The following is a 13,278-nucleotide window of genomic DNA, read 5'->3' as shown; positions in this document are numbered from 1 at the left end:
TTGATTTCTGGAAAGGTTTCCAAATTAAAAAAGACTAAAAATTGACTATCACTTTACCCTCGCATCGAATCCTTTCGCAACCCCATATAATAAATAATGTCAGACATCAAATGAATATGCACAGTACCATCCTTCTGTTCTCTTGTAACTTAACTGTTTCAGCCTAATGTCTACATGTATCACCCCACGTTTCTCTATTTCAGAATTTGCCAAATATATAGGAATCTGATAACGCTTACCAGCCTTTATTCCAGATGGGATGCAACTTTGGTTACCAATAATCTACGTTATTCGATCCTGTAATCCCAAGTATATTGTTGGATCCGAAAAAAGGAACACTCTATCATTTAGCGCAAAATTGTTTTCAATAACCAATCCAAACTTTTAACTATTCCCCACGCAAGGCACTGGCATGTAAAACACATTTGCGCATTGTCGATTCAATTGCTCAACAATTCCCAAAATGAGCTGCTCAACATTCGGTTGCTGACGACCACGACGAAAAACACACACAGGATATGTACGGTGCGCCTTATAGCAAGTAAATACATTTCGCACTTTATCATATTGATATTGTATTACAAATTTATATTTACTAAATAGTTGTTAATTTTGTTTTGTTTGTGGAAAGCGCACAGCAGCTCCAGCCAACGAAATGCCAACAGAGGAAGAAAAGCGTCTACTTCAACTTCTTCTTGGGACGCAAGTTGTTGGTGTGTCCACACTTCTTCTTGCGGCAGTTGGTTGCACGTGGGTGCAGACGAGCGTAGCACTTGCGGCAGATCATTTTGTCGCAGTTGTACTTCTGGGCGAGAATGCGAAGCGAGGGCTCAATAATGCCACCACGCAGACGGAGCACCAAGTGCAAAGTGGACTCCTTCTGAATGTTGTAGTCGGACAGAGTGCGTCCATCCTCCAGCTGCTTGCCGGCGAAGATCAAACGCTGCTGATCTGGTGGGATTCCCTCTTTGTCCTGGATCTTGGCCTTGACATTCTCGATGGTGTCAGAGGGCTCGACCTCCAAGGTAATGGTCTTGCCGGTGAGAGTTTTAACGAAGATTTGCATTTTGTAACTGTTTCTGCAAACGCAAGATATTTTTACATTAGAATTAAATCAAATGCTTTCACGGTAACTCGAAAGCATCACATTTCTATTTTGCCGATTTGTGGGGCGACGTCGTCTCACGCTTGAAGACTTTAGGTTAGGTTCGTCGTGGTAACAAGTGGCGAACAGTTTGGCATTCATTTCAGCCATCCGGTGATGTGCAAATGGAATACCGTTACACATTTAGTTGTTTTAGACAATGCGCAAACAGACAATGCAACGCTTTCAAGTTTAAGTATTTCTTTTTACTTAATTACAGCAACTTACCAAGAGAAACGTGCAGCCAAATGCTTATTCACAAACGAAAAGAGTGTGTACACTCAAATTAGTAAACAGCACAACACTGACACGACTGTTGTATCAATCAGCTTTTGAGTGAGGGTGATAAAACTATCGATATTTCGTTTTTATATTTCAAAAAACCTTGAAAATGTTACTCTTTTAAGACATTCCTTGCTGATTAATAGTTTAATGTGTTTATTATGATTGTTTATTTATGTGAAAATTATTATTATTATATGTTGTTCTTAAGCGTTGGCATGACGTGGTACTCGATCAGCTGTTATATATCGGTTCTGAATCCCTTAGAAATCTAACATAACTTAAAAAATGTTAATGTCATCGTGATGTGAAATAACATTTATAGCTCAGACTTTAATTATTTTCTCAATGTTATTAGCAGCTGGGCATTTATTCTGGCCCTCGCTGCTATTCTGTTAAATAACATTTTCAGTTCAACAAAATCTAGGCAACCACAGGAAAGTTGTGTAAAAAAACGTGTATTTATTTCTATTAAGTACACGTACACAACATGTCAGACAACGATGGCCTTTTGCCGGCAGCTGCAGCAGCACCGGTAAGTTAATCAAACGCGATTTTAATGTTCTTTCGCGATTCGATCTGATTCTATTCCAAAATGCAGGCCGTTGGTGATGAGGGTCAGCAGCAGCAGCAGAACCAGCCGACGCGCATGGAGTCTTTTTTTGCAATGACAAAGTCGTTGATTCTGCGGGCTTTAATTATTTACTTCGTCAGTTCCTTCTTCCGGCGGCCCCAGCCGAATGCGACGCAAGACCAAGCCGTTGCCAATGCGGGTCCGAAAATAACAGCTTGGAACTATTTTGAGAATGGCACAGATTTCGATTTGCACATTTGGCTATCGGAGCAGCCGGATGTGGTGAACTTCCAGCAGAAGAACAATCTTCTGTGGCTGCAAGAAGACCTCACCTACGGGGATTGGGTCTCGGGTCCCACAGGCAACGGCATCTACACACACAATGTCAAAATCAAGGCCAGTCCGCATCTGCTAAACAATGGCAGCGTCTACTTACACGCCTTCGTCACACGTGCAGGTGAAAGTCCAGATCCTCAGTCCCCCAAATACTCAAAGCACGGCCACATGGGCCATCAACAGCATCAGCTGAACAAGTTCAAGAAGCTGCGGGTGAATCGAAACTACAATTTGCTTGCCAGCGAAAAGGAGAAGTTGGAGCACGAGCTGAAGCATGCCAACCTCAAAGATCAGATCGTGTCGCACTGGCACTCCAACCTGACCATCAACTTGGTCGTGGATCAGACGAACTGGGCACAAGGCAGCGTGCCCGCGCCGCTCGATGAGTATGTGAAATTTGTGGATGGGGGAAAGACGTATCTGCCGATTGTCTTTGTCAACGACTACTGGAACCTGCAGCGCGATTACTTTCCGATTAACGAGTCCACGCCAGAGCTGGATCTGCACTTGACCTTCCAGCCGCTGGGAATGTTCAAGTGGCAGCTGTATGCCGCTAAGCAGATGAAGAGCAAGTGGGCCGGCAACGTGCTGGGCGAGATAATGGCAGCCAGTGCTCCGGAGGAGACAGACGAGGACCAGGACTCGCTGAAGGAAACTCTGCTGGACACCAACATCTACCTGTTAGGCATCACCGTGGCAGTCTCCATCCTGCACTCGGTGTTCGAGCTGCTCGCCTTCAAGAACGACATCCAGTTCTGGAACAATCGGCAGTCGCTGGAGGGTCTCTCTGTGCGGTCGGTGTTTTTCGGTGTATTCCAGTCCCTGATCATTCTGCTGTATGTGCTGGACAACGAGACCAACTTCATGATACGGATCTCCTGCTTCATAGGTCTCGGCATTGAGGTGTGGAAAATACACAAGGTCGTCGACGTCAACTACAACAACCAGCAGAAGGTACTGGGCATATTCCCACGCATCAGCTTCAAGGACAAGGGCTCGTACTCGGAGAGCTCGACCAAGGAGTACGACAAACTGGCGTTCAAGTACCTGGGCTGGGCCTGCTTTCCCCTGCTGGTGGGGTACTTTATCTACTCCCTGCTGTACAACGAGCACAAAGGCTGGTATTCGTTCGTGCTCAACATGCTGTACAGCTATCTGCTGACCTTTGGATTCATCCTAATGACGCCCCAGCTGTTCATCAACTACAAGCTGAAGTCGGTCGCCCACTTGCCGTGGCGCATGATGACATACAAATTCCTCAACACTTTCATCGATGACATTTTCGCCTTCGTCATCAAGATGCCCACCATGTACCGCATCGGCTGCTTCCGGGACGACATCATCTTCTTCGTTTTCCTCTACCAGCGCTGGCAGTATCGTGTGGACCTAAAGCGCGTAAACGAGTTCGGATTCTCCGGCGAGATGGAGGAGCAGGCTGCCAACAAGCGGCTTGAAGGAGAGGCAAACGCCAATCGGCCAGCTGGTGCCATAGAGGCATCCCAGGGCGCGGAAGCCACCAAAGCAGCGGCGAATGCGACGCCCACCAAAAAGACAGCCGCACAAAAGAAACAGGACTAGATAGCCACTGGCAGTGCGTCCAACCCGAGAGATATGCATTAGAACAATTTTCACGGCAGTTATATACACACATATTACTTGTCTGTGTGCGTGAGCTACGCACCATTATAAGCAAAAAATTCAGTTTCAGTATACATATAGTCAAGCGGTCGGTCGACCGTCGTAGTTACGAACATATTCTAGCGGTAATTTAATATATGTATGTGTCTTTTATTTGTTTCCTGGACCAGCAGCCGTGGTCCTTAGCATCGGCTACTGAAATAAATTCAGTGTGAGTGAACTAACGCATCTTATCGCTTCTTATCTGGGCTGCTTATCACCCTCCATCTGGAGATGCAACACGTGATTGAGCCACTCACGTAACAGTTAACTAGGTCATTTATGGCTAAGAAGAGAAACAGTTGCTCAGGGTCGGGGTCAATGAGGGCAAAATACTTGGAAATTAAGTATTTCCCCTTATTATTTGTATATGTAAATTAATTTAATTTAATTTACAAAATGATACATAATTGCATTTGGCGTCTGGGCTATCCATATAAATTTCGAAATATTCAAATTTTGCCGCACTCTAGTGCTGTTAAATATCGGATATCGCTTGCGCATTTCACAGCACTGTCGACCTGTCGCTATCTAGCACTGTTTTCTGTTGAAGAGAAGAAAATAAACCTAAACAGAGAAGCGTAAAACAAAAATAAATTAAATTCTGTGCAGTTGAACTGATTCACCAGTGATAAATCAACTGCAATCAAATTATAGCACAACTAATCAGCGCAGAGCAAGAGATTCCTCAGACTGGAATGAGTCAAGCTTCCACTCTGCTCGACTAGCCGCAGCTGCAGCAAAGGTGAAAATTCTGTGTGCGTGAGCAAAGCAAACTCTGAAAAAATGTACTCTGAGTGGGCTTCGCTGTCGGCGCAGATCAATGCCAACAGTTGTGGTGCGCAATGCTTCAGTGTTTTGAACAAGTTTCCAGCATCCGCTGGTCGAGAAGTGGTGATGTCGGTGGTGAAGCAACTGGGCACCAATTTGGGCATCACGCAGAATGCGGAGCCCAGTCACCTGGTCAAGGATGAGGAGGTTTGTTTGTTGCTGATGATTTCTCTACTATTCGTGAAACCAATGTTAAGCTACTTACAAATAGGTCAGATGGTGCATGGACGTCATTTGCTTTGGGCTCTCGTTGCCCTTGCAGGAGCACGAGACCATCAAGGATTGCGTCAACGTCTACTGCGAGTGGCTGACCGCGCTACACCCGCAGCCACGCATCAGCGTGCCCAAACCCATTTGCGAGGATGCGAATCTTTACGCAAGGCAGATCATAAATCACTTCCACAATCTGTTCGTTCCGCGGCAGGGAGAAAGTAAGTACCATTAGCCCCATAAATGATGTCACCCCTTTTAGCTGCTTTTGAGCCACATTCACACACGACGACGATTTGTAATTATTACATTCTAAATTTCAAGTCTTGCCATTTTTATACCAAACGAAGCTTGGTAGGTGCTCTCTCTCTCTTTGTTTACTCTCCAAAAATCTGACTGCTGCGCTAATGCTCACTATCGTTTCTTATAGGCTCCGACACGATCAAGCGCCAGGCCGTGCTCTGTCACCGAGTTCTGCGCACTCTCCAGCAGACGGCGCAGATTTCGCAGCAGATGGACCGAGAGACCTGGGAGACGCTGCTGCTCTTTCTGCTGGCAATTAATGAGATTCTGCTGGCCCCGCCCACCGTCAAGGACGATGTGGGCGACCAGCTGTGTGAACGTGTGCTCTCTGTGCTCTTCGAGGTTTGGCTCTTGGCCTGCGTGCGCTGCTTTCCATCTCCGTCGCTCTGGAAGACCCTGCAGGAGTCGTGCGCCATGTGGCGCCATCGCATTGCCCTTGTGGATCAGTGGAATCGAGTAAATCTGGCACTAACCGCGCGGTTATTAGAGTTCAGCTATGGTCCAGATTTTACACAGCTTAAGAATGGTGAGCGACAGCACCGGTAATTAATTTTAGAAAATTAAAAAAATGTCTCCTTTTCCTTTTCTACTTGGTGTAGCTGAAGAGGATAGTCAGCTCATTCCTGCGGGCATGTCCAACGACTGCGTGGCGCAGACCTGGTATCGCTTCTTGCGCATGATTGGCAACCCCACAGCTCTGTGCTCGCCGCACATCATTAGCAAGTCGTCGCACTTTGTTCAATGGGCTCTCACACACGAGAAGGGGGCCGAGACTCATCAGCATCCGTGCCTGCAGGTTCTGCCGCAAATTTTTCTGAATGCGATCCGCGGGATTTCCAGTCAGGTCGATGCCTTTCTTGGTAAGATATGCTGTGAAAGACATTGTTCGGGTCTCTTGTAAATGTGGGATACTGCTCTAGCTCGAATAGTTATTATATCGCTTTTATAACCATCCTCGAACCGAAACGCAGGCATTTATCAGGCACCGCCTAGCCAACAGGAGAACGTCGTTACGAATCTGCTTGAGATCCGCCACTCTTTAAACGAGGCTACTTCATCCACGCTCCAACAGTTCATCCACTCGAGTAGCGCCTCGAACATTAGCATGCAGCAATCGGGGTCAGCTCAGTTGTCCCATCCGCCGCATCATCATCACCACTATCCGCATTTGCATTTACACGGCGCGGGGAGTTTCCTCCGCGATAACTTTGTAAGCAGCTCGGCCAGTTCTGCTCTAAATGCCATCATGGGCCATCATCATCATCAGCATCAGCCGCAGCAGCAACAGCCACAGCCCCAGCAACAGGCTCCAGGGCAACACGTAGCAAATTTTAGTGCTTCGCCAATCACTCCCGGGGGGCCCGTTGGCAGCGTCAGCGCTGGCGGCAGTCACTCGGCGGGCGTTGTGGGCTGCATCTCGTTCAGCACGTCTGAGGCGGGGCCGTTAACCAGCTCCAATGGTAGTAGCGGCAGCAGTGTTACACCTACGCCTCCCTTGCAGCGTCGCTTGGCCAAAAGTTTCAGCGTGGCCCCATCCATTACGCAACAGAAGGGTGCGATCTTTGTTCATAGAGCCCACGTTGTACTGTTTCGCTTGTGTTACTGTTACAGCATGCTAGAGACTAACTAAGCTTCTGGTTGATTGATTGAACTGACGAAGATCGTCGGCGCTTTATTTCGTATGCCCGCACTTATTTACATTTTACGTTCATTATTTCACGCGCTGTGGCCTTTGTTAGATCAACCATTCAGTTTTCCAAGTCCATTTGACTGCCTGATTTTGTTTTTCATCACGCTTCCACGTATGGATGCACACATGTGTTTGTAGCTGTAATTATTCGTTCCCATTTAATAGAACGTAGCTCTATATATCCATTGTACGCCCACAATTATAACTGAGCACAGTGTTGCATGCGTGTATGGCATGCACTCGCGCCGTCTAACTCTGTTTAGTAATATTTCACACGCTTTCCCTTCCCACACGCTTTGCAGGCTTAAGCAAAACAGCGCTTATCAGCCTAACACGCAGCTCAGCGAACGCCGCCCCCACTACTCCGACTTCTGGCCCGCCCTCGTCGAGCAGCATCAATTGTGAGTGTTGTGATGTAGCTAAGCAAAACACTTGTCCGCTTCGCTCTCAGCATCTGTTTTACCCACGTTCTCTCCCTCTCTTTCAACTACAGCGCTGCCATCCATCGGAGCCGAGCTGCGTCCGCCTCTCTCTGTAGCTCGTCCGAAGTGCAACAGCATTCTCCACTTATTCGGCGAGTGGTTGTTCGAGGCAGCGCACATAGGCGGCGATACCTGGCTGCAGAACCGTAAGAGTGAGTACCCGATGGAGTGGTGATCAGTTGCTATTTGAGACTATATTCATTGGGTTTTCAGAGCAAGCATGTGAGGCTAGCAAGCGACCGTCGTCTATGATAATGGAGAACCGCAAGGGATCGATATCGTTGTCCCAGCCGAATTCGCTGAACGACCCCTCATCCCTGCCGCCCTCACTAACCATTGACAAATATGAATCCGGCCGTGCCGAGGCAATCGGCACACTATGCAAGATATTCTGCGCAAAGAAAACGGGAGAGGAAATCCTGCCCGTCTATTTGGCTCGCTTTTATATGGCGCTGCAACAGTGCCTCAAAATAACTGAGTCGAAGGAGTGCGACGAGACACTAGCCAGCATTCTGCTCCACTCGTCGGACTTATTCCGTTTGGACCTTGATGGCATAAATGTACTACTTCCCGGATTCATAGCAGCTCTCGAAATAGTGCTGCCAGACAAAGACCTAAAACTCAAGACTCAAGCAGTTGCTTTCAGCCGCACCGAGCTGCGGCGCTCGGCCATAAATATTTTGCTGTCTATTATGGTGCTTCCCCTCCATTACCACGCGTTGCCCATTCGCAGCTTGACAGCCGACTCGGGCGACAAGTAAGCACAGCTGGCGTTCCAACTAGCTCTATTGTTGTTGGAATCAATATTTACTATATGAATGCTTCCCAGGGTGATGACATTCTTGCAACTCAAGTCCCGGCTGATGAACATACTGATGAACGCTCTGCAGGTGGAAACCGATGCACAAAACACGCATATGCTATTGGGCGGATTGCTGCTCTGTGTCCAAGACGCAGTCACCTTTGAGGAGAGTGAGCTGGGAGCCTCAGATCATCTGGGTGGAGCCGGTGTGCAGCACCATGAAGAAAATATTCTGAGCTCTGGTAAGGGCACCCTCCAGGGAGTTGCTTTTAAATGCATTTGGTTGATTATTTTACATAATTATTTTAATTTATTTTGTTTGCATTTTGATTTTATTTCTGATATCGCTGTGGGTGTGTCGTCAGTGTGCTCGGACCGTTCCGCTTCGTTAGCCAGCGGCACGGTGAGCTTTGGCGCTCCAACCGCTGCAACGAGCTCGCGTGACACGGCTTCGGCCCACGATTATCCCAGTCTGACCATTTCCGATGATATATCGGTGGAGTTCGCAAGCGAATTAGAGGGCGTTGCATCATATGGTAAAGTTTACGTTTTATCTCTTTTTATTTACTTCATTTTCGTTGCCTCGCTTTTTCATAGAGTACAAAACGCATTTATCAAGCTTAACTGATAAATTAATCAATTTTTAATTCTAATTCTTCATCTTTCAGACAACGCACATGCCCTCTTTGTGCGAGCGACGTATTTGGTGTGTCATCGCCTGATATCCTCGTGGAAGACCGACTTGAACGTTTCACTGGCGGCGCTGGAGCTACTGTCCGGTCTGGCTCGACTTCACATACGCGAAACAGGTATTGTATAAAGGACTCGCATGTGCCTCGCTATTCTTAATGTCCTTCTCTCTGTGTAAATTTCTCTATTTTCCCACTGTGGTTTCTTTCCTGTATAAATCTGACCTCACATTCGCATCCATTCTGAATTTTGTATGTTTATATTTTTGTGTGAAAATCAAAATCGCAGCCAGGAAATTAACGAATGGTAATCTTATCAAATGCTACTAACCACAGACTCATCTTTCTTTTTTTTCTTTTCTTTTTATGTGTTTCTTTGACACCACTAACACCTATTGCACCTCTTTAACCTTCACTTGCAAATATGCGGTGGTAATTGTTGCTCCTTTTTTGTTTGTGCTTTAATTTCTTTCGGGCCACAATGTAAATAACAAAATCAAACTCACCCGAACTTACACATCCTAGACTCCTTAGTGAAAATAGTCGATCCTAGTCAAAATCTAACGATAATCTCCACAGACGCCCTAGAATGCAAGCGCGCAGTGAAGTGGATATGCGACTATATTTGTTATCAGTGCTCACGACCTCCGCCAGCGCACAGCAAGGATCTGCACAGCACAATAGTAGCGGCGTTCCAGTGCACAGCAGCCTGGCTTATGCAGCATCCCTACCTGTTGCAGGACAAGGACTGCCTGCAGACTGTGCTCGAGGTCGTCGAACTTGGCATATCGGGCACCAAGAGCCAGAGTAAAACTGGAGATCTGCCCAAGTTTAAGGATGAAAAAGAATTAAAGCCAGCCTCAATGCGCGTTCGCGATGCAGCTGAAAATTTACTGACGATCATCCTGGAGCAAGTCGGCTATTTCCCTAGCGAGTGTGGACCCGAGTCTATATCGTCGCTCTTGGACGAACTGGCTCTCATGAAGCACTGCAATTCGCTTCCGACCGTAGACGGTTCGGTGGGCGTTTGCACTGCGGAGCAAGCAATCTCAAAGTTTAAGTATTTTGTTACTGAAAATTCGACAATATTGGCTCTGTTGGAAGAGCCTCTAGGCAATGATCAGGATCCGCAGCCAACTGTCACCCGTAAGTAAAGAACGTGTGGAAATTTTCATTCTTCAAATTCTCATATCGACGCTTCCCACAGTTCTAATACGCGGTCCATTCGGTCGTCATGCGTGGACTATGCAGCTGCGCCATCTGCCACGAAGCAAATCCGGCATTAAGTACCACGCCGTCAATCCGGGTAGGCCCATTGCAATGAATGATATCACCCAGCGTCCTGAATGCGAACAAAAGAACTTTCCCGAGGGCGTGGACAAAGTTCAGCCTTGTGTGGCTGATTACTCAATACCAACAATCGATCAGATACGGGAACAGTACGGCGCCAGCATCATTAATGATCTGGAGGTCATGCTTGAGAACCAGAGCATACACGAAAAGCTGGCTTGGGCTGAGTCGGACAATAATGTGGACAGTCTGTCACACGCCCAGGAGTGTGTGCCGCCGACGGTCTGCCACGAGTTCCATGCAGCTCGTCTGTTTCTCTCCCACTTCGGATTTCTTAGCTTTGAAGTCCGAAACCCGAACAACCCCGTGGAGGCCTTGGCTCCTCCCCAAAGGCCTCTCATTGTGCTGGACACAAAATCATCAGCGTTCGCAGCGGATTTGGACAAGTTGGATAAGCTTAGCGCTCGCACGCACGACACTGTTTATTGTTTCTATGTAAAGGTGAGGTCGATTGCGCCAAAAGCGTACCGTCCATAACACTGTCATGACCATTTTGCTGTTGTTCCATTTTGTCGTTCATGTGCAGGCGGGTCAAACGAGTGCACAACAAATCATTGGCAACATGGCCGACGACCAAGTGTATGATCCGCACTTTGCCAACATGCTGCAAACTCTTGGCTGGCCTGTGCAGGTGGCTGAGCACTCGGGCTGGACGGGCTTTGCACATAACTCTTGGTCACTAAAGGGCACATCAGAGCGCTCCAACGTGTCCAGCGAATCTAATTACAACGGTGCGCAACGCGTACTTTACTGGGCAGACGTTTCCTCTGAGATAGCATTCGTTGTGCCCAATGCTTGGAATCTGCGCTACAATAACGAAATGGATGGCTGCAGTCTGTCCAGTAATTGCAGTGATCAGAGCACAGTGAACAATGTCTGGATACGTGGCGACGACGCTGGCTCTATGAAGTCGAAGACAAGAAATCTCAGCCTGGAGTTGGACACAGGCAACAGAGGCAAGGAGCCTGTGCCACCCACGCGTCGAAAGGGTAATGTGTCGAAGCCTGCACTTCTTCTCCAGGCACCAGCTAAGATATTCCTCGTGTGGCTAGAGAGCTTCGAGGATTACTTAAACTTCCCTGTCGAGGATCTATTGGCCTATGCGCGCACTGGTGAAGAGCTGCACTCGATGCAATTGCCGAGAGCAGCCGACTGTCACGTAATCTTCGTGCACTCTCTTCAATCTGGTTTGCTGAGAGTCAAATTACTGGGACCACCTGGCCGCATGAGTTTCGCCACGCCTTTAGTCGACGGAATGGTGCTCAGTCGGCGGGTTGTGGGTAATTTGGTACGTCAAACGGCACTAAACATATCTCGGCGTAGGCGGTTAGATAATGATAAGTAAGTGATCTAGACAGCTCTCTCCTCCAAGAGCTATTTATATTATATGTATGTATTATTTTCTCTGCAGCTACCAACCGCCTCATGTGCGACGTCGCCTAAAGGTGCAGGACATAGTCCAAAAATATAAGATGGATCTAAGCGAGGCCGAACTATTAGCTCATTTGTTCCAGCGTTCGATCTAGCCTTAAAGTATTTATTATTTCCCCTGAAATATTCCATCAGTTTCTTTTGTATTCAAACTTATAAGTCTAAATAAACTAACAAAGTTAGGACCTAAGAGCAACAAAAACACTCGCCTGCTACTTGCATTCGAAATGTAAATAGCAAGATCACACCTAGACTGGAGCAACTATCGGCATTGCTGTAACCGCAGCGCCCACATACTTAGCAGCCGCGATTAAAGCATTAACAGAAAGCGCGAATTCCACACTGAAATAGCCCAACAACTACAACTCGCGCAGGCTAACTGGCCGAGGCCAGCAGGCAACAGCTATTTTTATTGGTATATATATATATTTTTTTTCGTTTTTTTCTTCTGTTCTGGCCACGCTTTTGGGCCCCAATCGCAGCAACAGAAACAGAAAAAGCATCACATTACTTCGCTGGCTGGCCTGGACTTTGCGTGTTATTGTAATATTTCTCAAAGATAAGAATGCGACCAGACCGGACTGCATGCTGGCCGCCTGCTCGGCCGCTGCATTTGAGCAGCTCAGTTTATAAACAAATAAACTCGGCCGAAACTTTTGTAATGTGCTCCTTACCAAGTGACAGTTTTACAATGTATGCCTAGTTGGCATACATTTCCGTACATAAAACAAAAGATCTAGAAAATAAACTTAAGTTACGACAAAAGACTTAGGCGACAAACTTCAAGTTTTCTGTATAATATAACACACAATCAATTTGAAATTCCTACTAAGAAATAAAAAAGCAAAGATCTCGATGGCTTTATACCCTAAAGCAAGCTGATTTTATCTATGTAGTGTATAAAAGCGCTTCGGCTTCAAACGTCTCAATGCTCAAGCAGCGTCCCACTCATACACATTTAGTGCCTGGTATCCCGTGTCCATCACATGAATGCATGCAGGTATACGCATACATTAGTTCACGCCAATACAAAAGGGAAGTATACGCAGGTCAAAATTCCAAAAAAAGAGAGAAAAAGAGGCAACAGCGGTAAAGTAAACGACAACTAACCATAAGAAAAATGACCAGCGATAATTTTAATTTGAAACCAGTTTCTATGCCAAACAAAAATTCTGCAGCGCAGCCGAACAGAGTCTTGAGACTGCTCAGAACCAAGTAAGCAGAAGAAGTGGTAAACTAAACAAAAATTACCAATAAAAGAGAGAGAGAGAGAGACTTCTCGCAGAGAGAGAACTAGAGCTTTGTCGAAGCAAAACAATATCTTGTTTCTTAAGGTGCGAGAGTCGGGAGACACTGAGTCACATCACGGCCTCAGCAACATTCAGCGGCAAGTGGAGTGGGCAGCCAAGTAATTTTTAATCTTATTGTGTATGAGTCGCCGGTGGCTATTGAATCTTGTTGGGCTGGCTAGCTGGCC

At 46.8% G+C, this 13,278-nt stretch overlaps 3 protein-coding genes across 14 annotated transcripts; 2 read left to right on the top strand and 1 right to left on the bottom strand.

Annotated features, from left to right (window-relative positions):
- Positions 1–521: 521 nt before the first annotated feature.
- LOC6575563 (ubiquitin-60S ribosomal protein L40) lies at positions 522–1,481 on the bottom strand. The gene is made up of 2 exons (XM_002001536.4): positions 1,373–1,481; positions 522–1,079 (listed from the first exon to the last, which is right to left on the bottom strand). The coding sequence occupies exon 2, from the start codon at positions 1,064–1,066 to the stop codon at positions 680–682; it is 387 nt and encodes a 128-aa protein (XP_002001572.1). The 5' UTR covers positions 1,067–1,079; positions 1,373–1,481; the 3' UTR covers positions 522–679.
- Positions 1,482–1,791: 310 nt separating this feature from the next.
- Positions 1,792–4,198, top strand: LOC6575562 (cleft lip and palate transmembrane protein 1). The gene is made up of 2 exons (XM_002001535.4): positions 1,792–1,961; positions 2,028–4,198. Exons 1-2 carry the CDS (start codon positions 1,917–1,919, stop codon positions 3,912–3,914), a joined length of 1,932 nt encoding a protein of 643 aa, XP_002001571.1. The 5' UTR covers positions 1,792–1,916; the 3' UTR covers positions 3,915–4,198.
- Positions 4,199–4,547: 349 nt separating this feature from the next.
- Positions 4,548–12,003, top strand: LOC6575561 (ral GTPase-activating protein subunit beta). 12 transcript variants are annotated; one of them, XM_015164707.3, is made up of 17 exons: positions 4,548–4,991; positions 5,056–5,275; positions 5,379–5,408; positions 5,485–5,883; positions 5,957–6,217; positions 6,329–6,910; positions 7,350–7,448; positions 7,541–7,681; positions 7,743–8,286; positions 8,359–8,573; positions 8,697–8,867; positions 9,000–9,140; positions 9,310–9,327; positions 9,600–10,166; positions 10,228–10,811; positions 10,897–11,711; positions 11,782–12,003. In XM_015164707.3, exons 1-17 carry the CDS (start codon positions 4,800–4,802, stop codon positions 11,894–11,896), a joined length of 5,094 nt encoding a protein of 1,697 aa, XP_015020193.1. In that variant the 5' UTR covers positions 4,548–4,799; the 3' UTR covers positions 11,897–12,003. The 12 variants fall into 12 exon arrangements, with proteins under 12 accessions (XP_015020193.1, XP_015020190.1, XP_015020186.1 ...); XM_015164704.3 differs by lacking the exon at positions 5,379–5,408; XM_015164700.3 differs by lacking the exon at positions 9,310–9,327.
- The last annotated feature ends 1,275 nt before the right edge of the window (positions 12,004–13,278 follow it).

This window comes from Drosophila mojavensis, unplaced genomic scaffold (assembly GCF_018153725.1).
Source record: "Drosophila mojavensis isolate 15081-1352.22 unplaced genomic scaffold, ASM1815372v1 contig_36, whole genome shotgun sequence".
NCBI lineage: Eukaryota > Metazoa > Arthropoda > Insecta > Diptera > Drosophilidae > Drosophila > Drosophila mojavensis.
The sequence above is the reverse complement of the archived record's forward strand: the minus strand, read 5'-3'. Positions and strand labels throughout refer to the sequence as shown.

Coding starts and splice junctions, on each gene's coding strand:
- LOC6575563 (XM_002001536.4), bottom strand. CDS start 1,066: ATGCAAATCTTCGTTAAAACTCTCACCGGCAAGACCATTACCTTGGAG.
- LOC6575562 (XM_002001535.4), top strand. CDS start 1,917: ATGTCAGACAACGATGGCCTTTTGCCGGCAGCTGCAGCAGCACCG. Junction 1,962..2,027: donor CGGCAGCTGCAGCAGCACCG/GTAAGTTAATCA, acceptor TCCAAAATGCAG/GCCGTTGGTGATGAGGGTCA.
- LOC6575561 (XM_032729299.2), top strand. CDS start 4,800: ATGTACTCTGAGTGGGCTTCGCTGTCGGCGCAGATCAATGCCAACAGT. Junction 5,884..5,956: donor TTTTACACAGCTTAAGAATG/GTGAGCGACAGC, acceptor TACTTGGTGTAG/CTGAAGAGGATAGTCAGCTC. Junction 11,712..11,781: donor AGGCGGTTAGATAATGATAA/GTAAGTGATCTA, acceptor TTTTCTCTGCAG/CTACCAACCGCCTCATGTGC.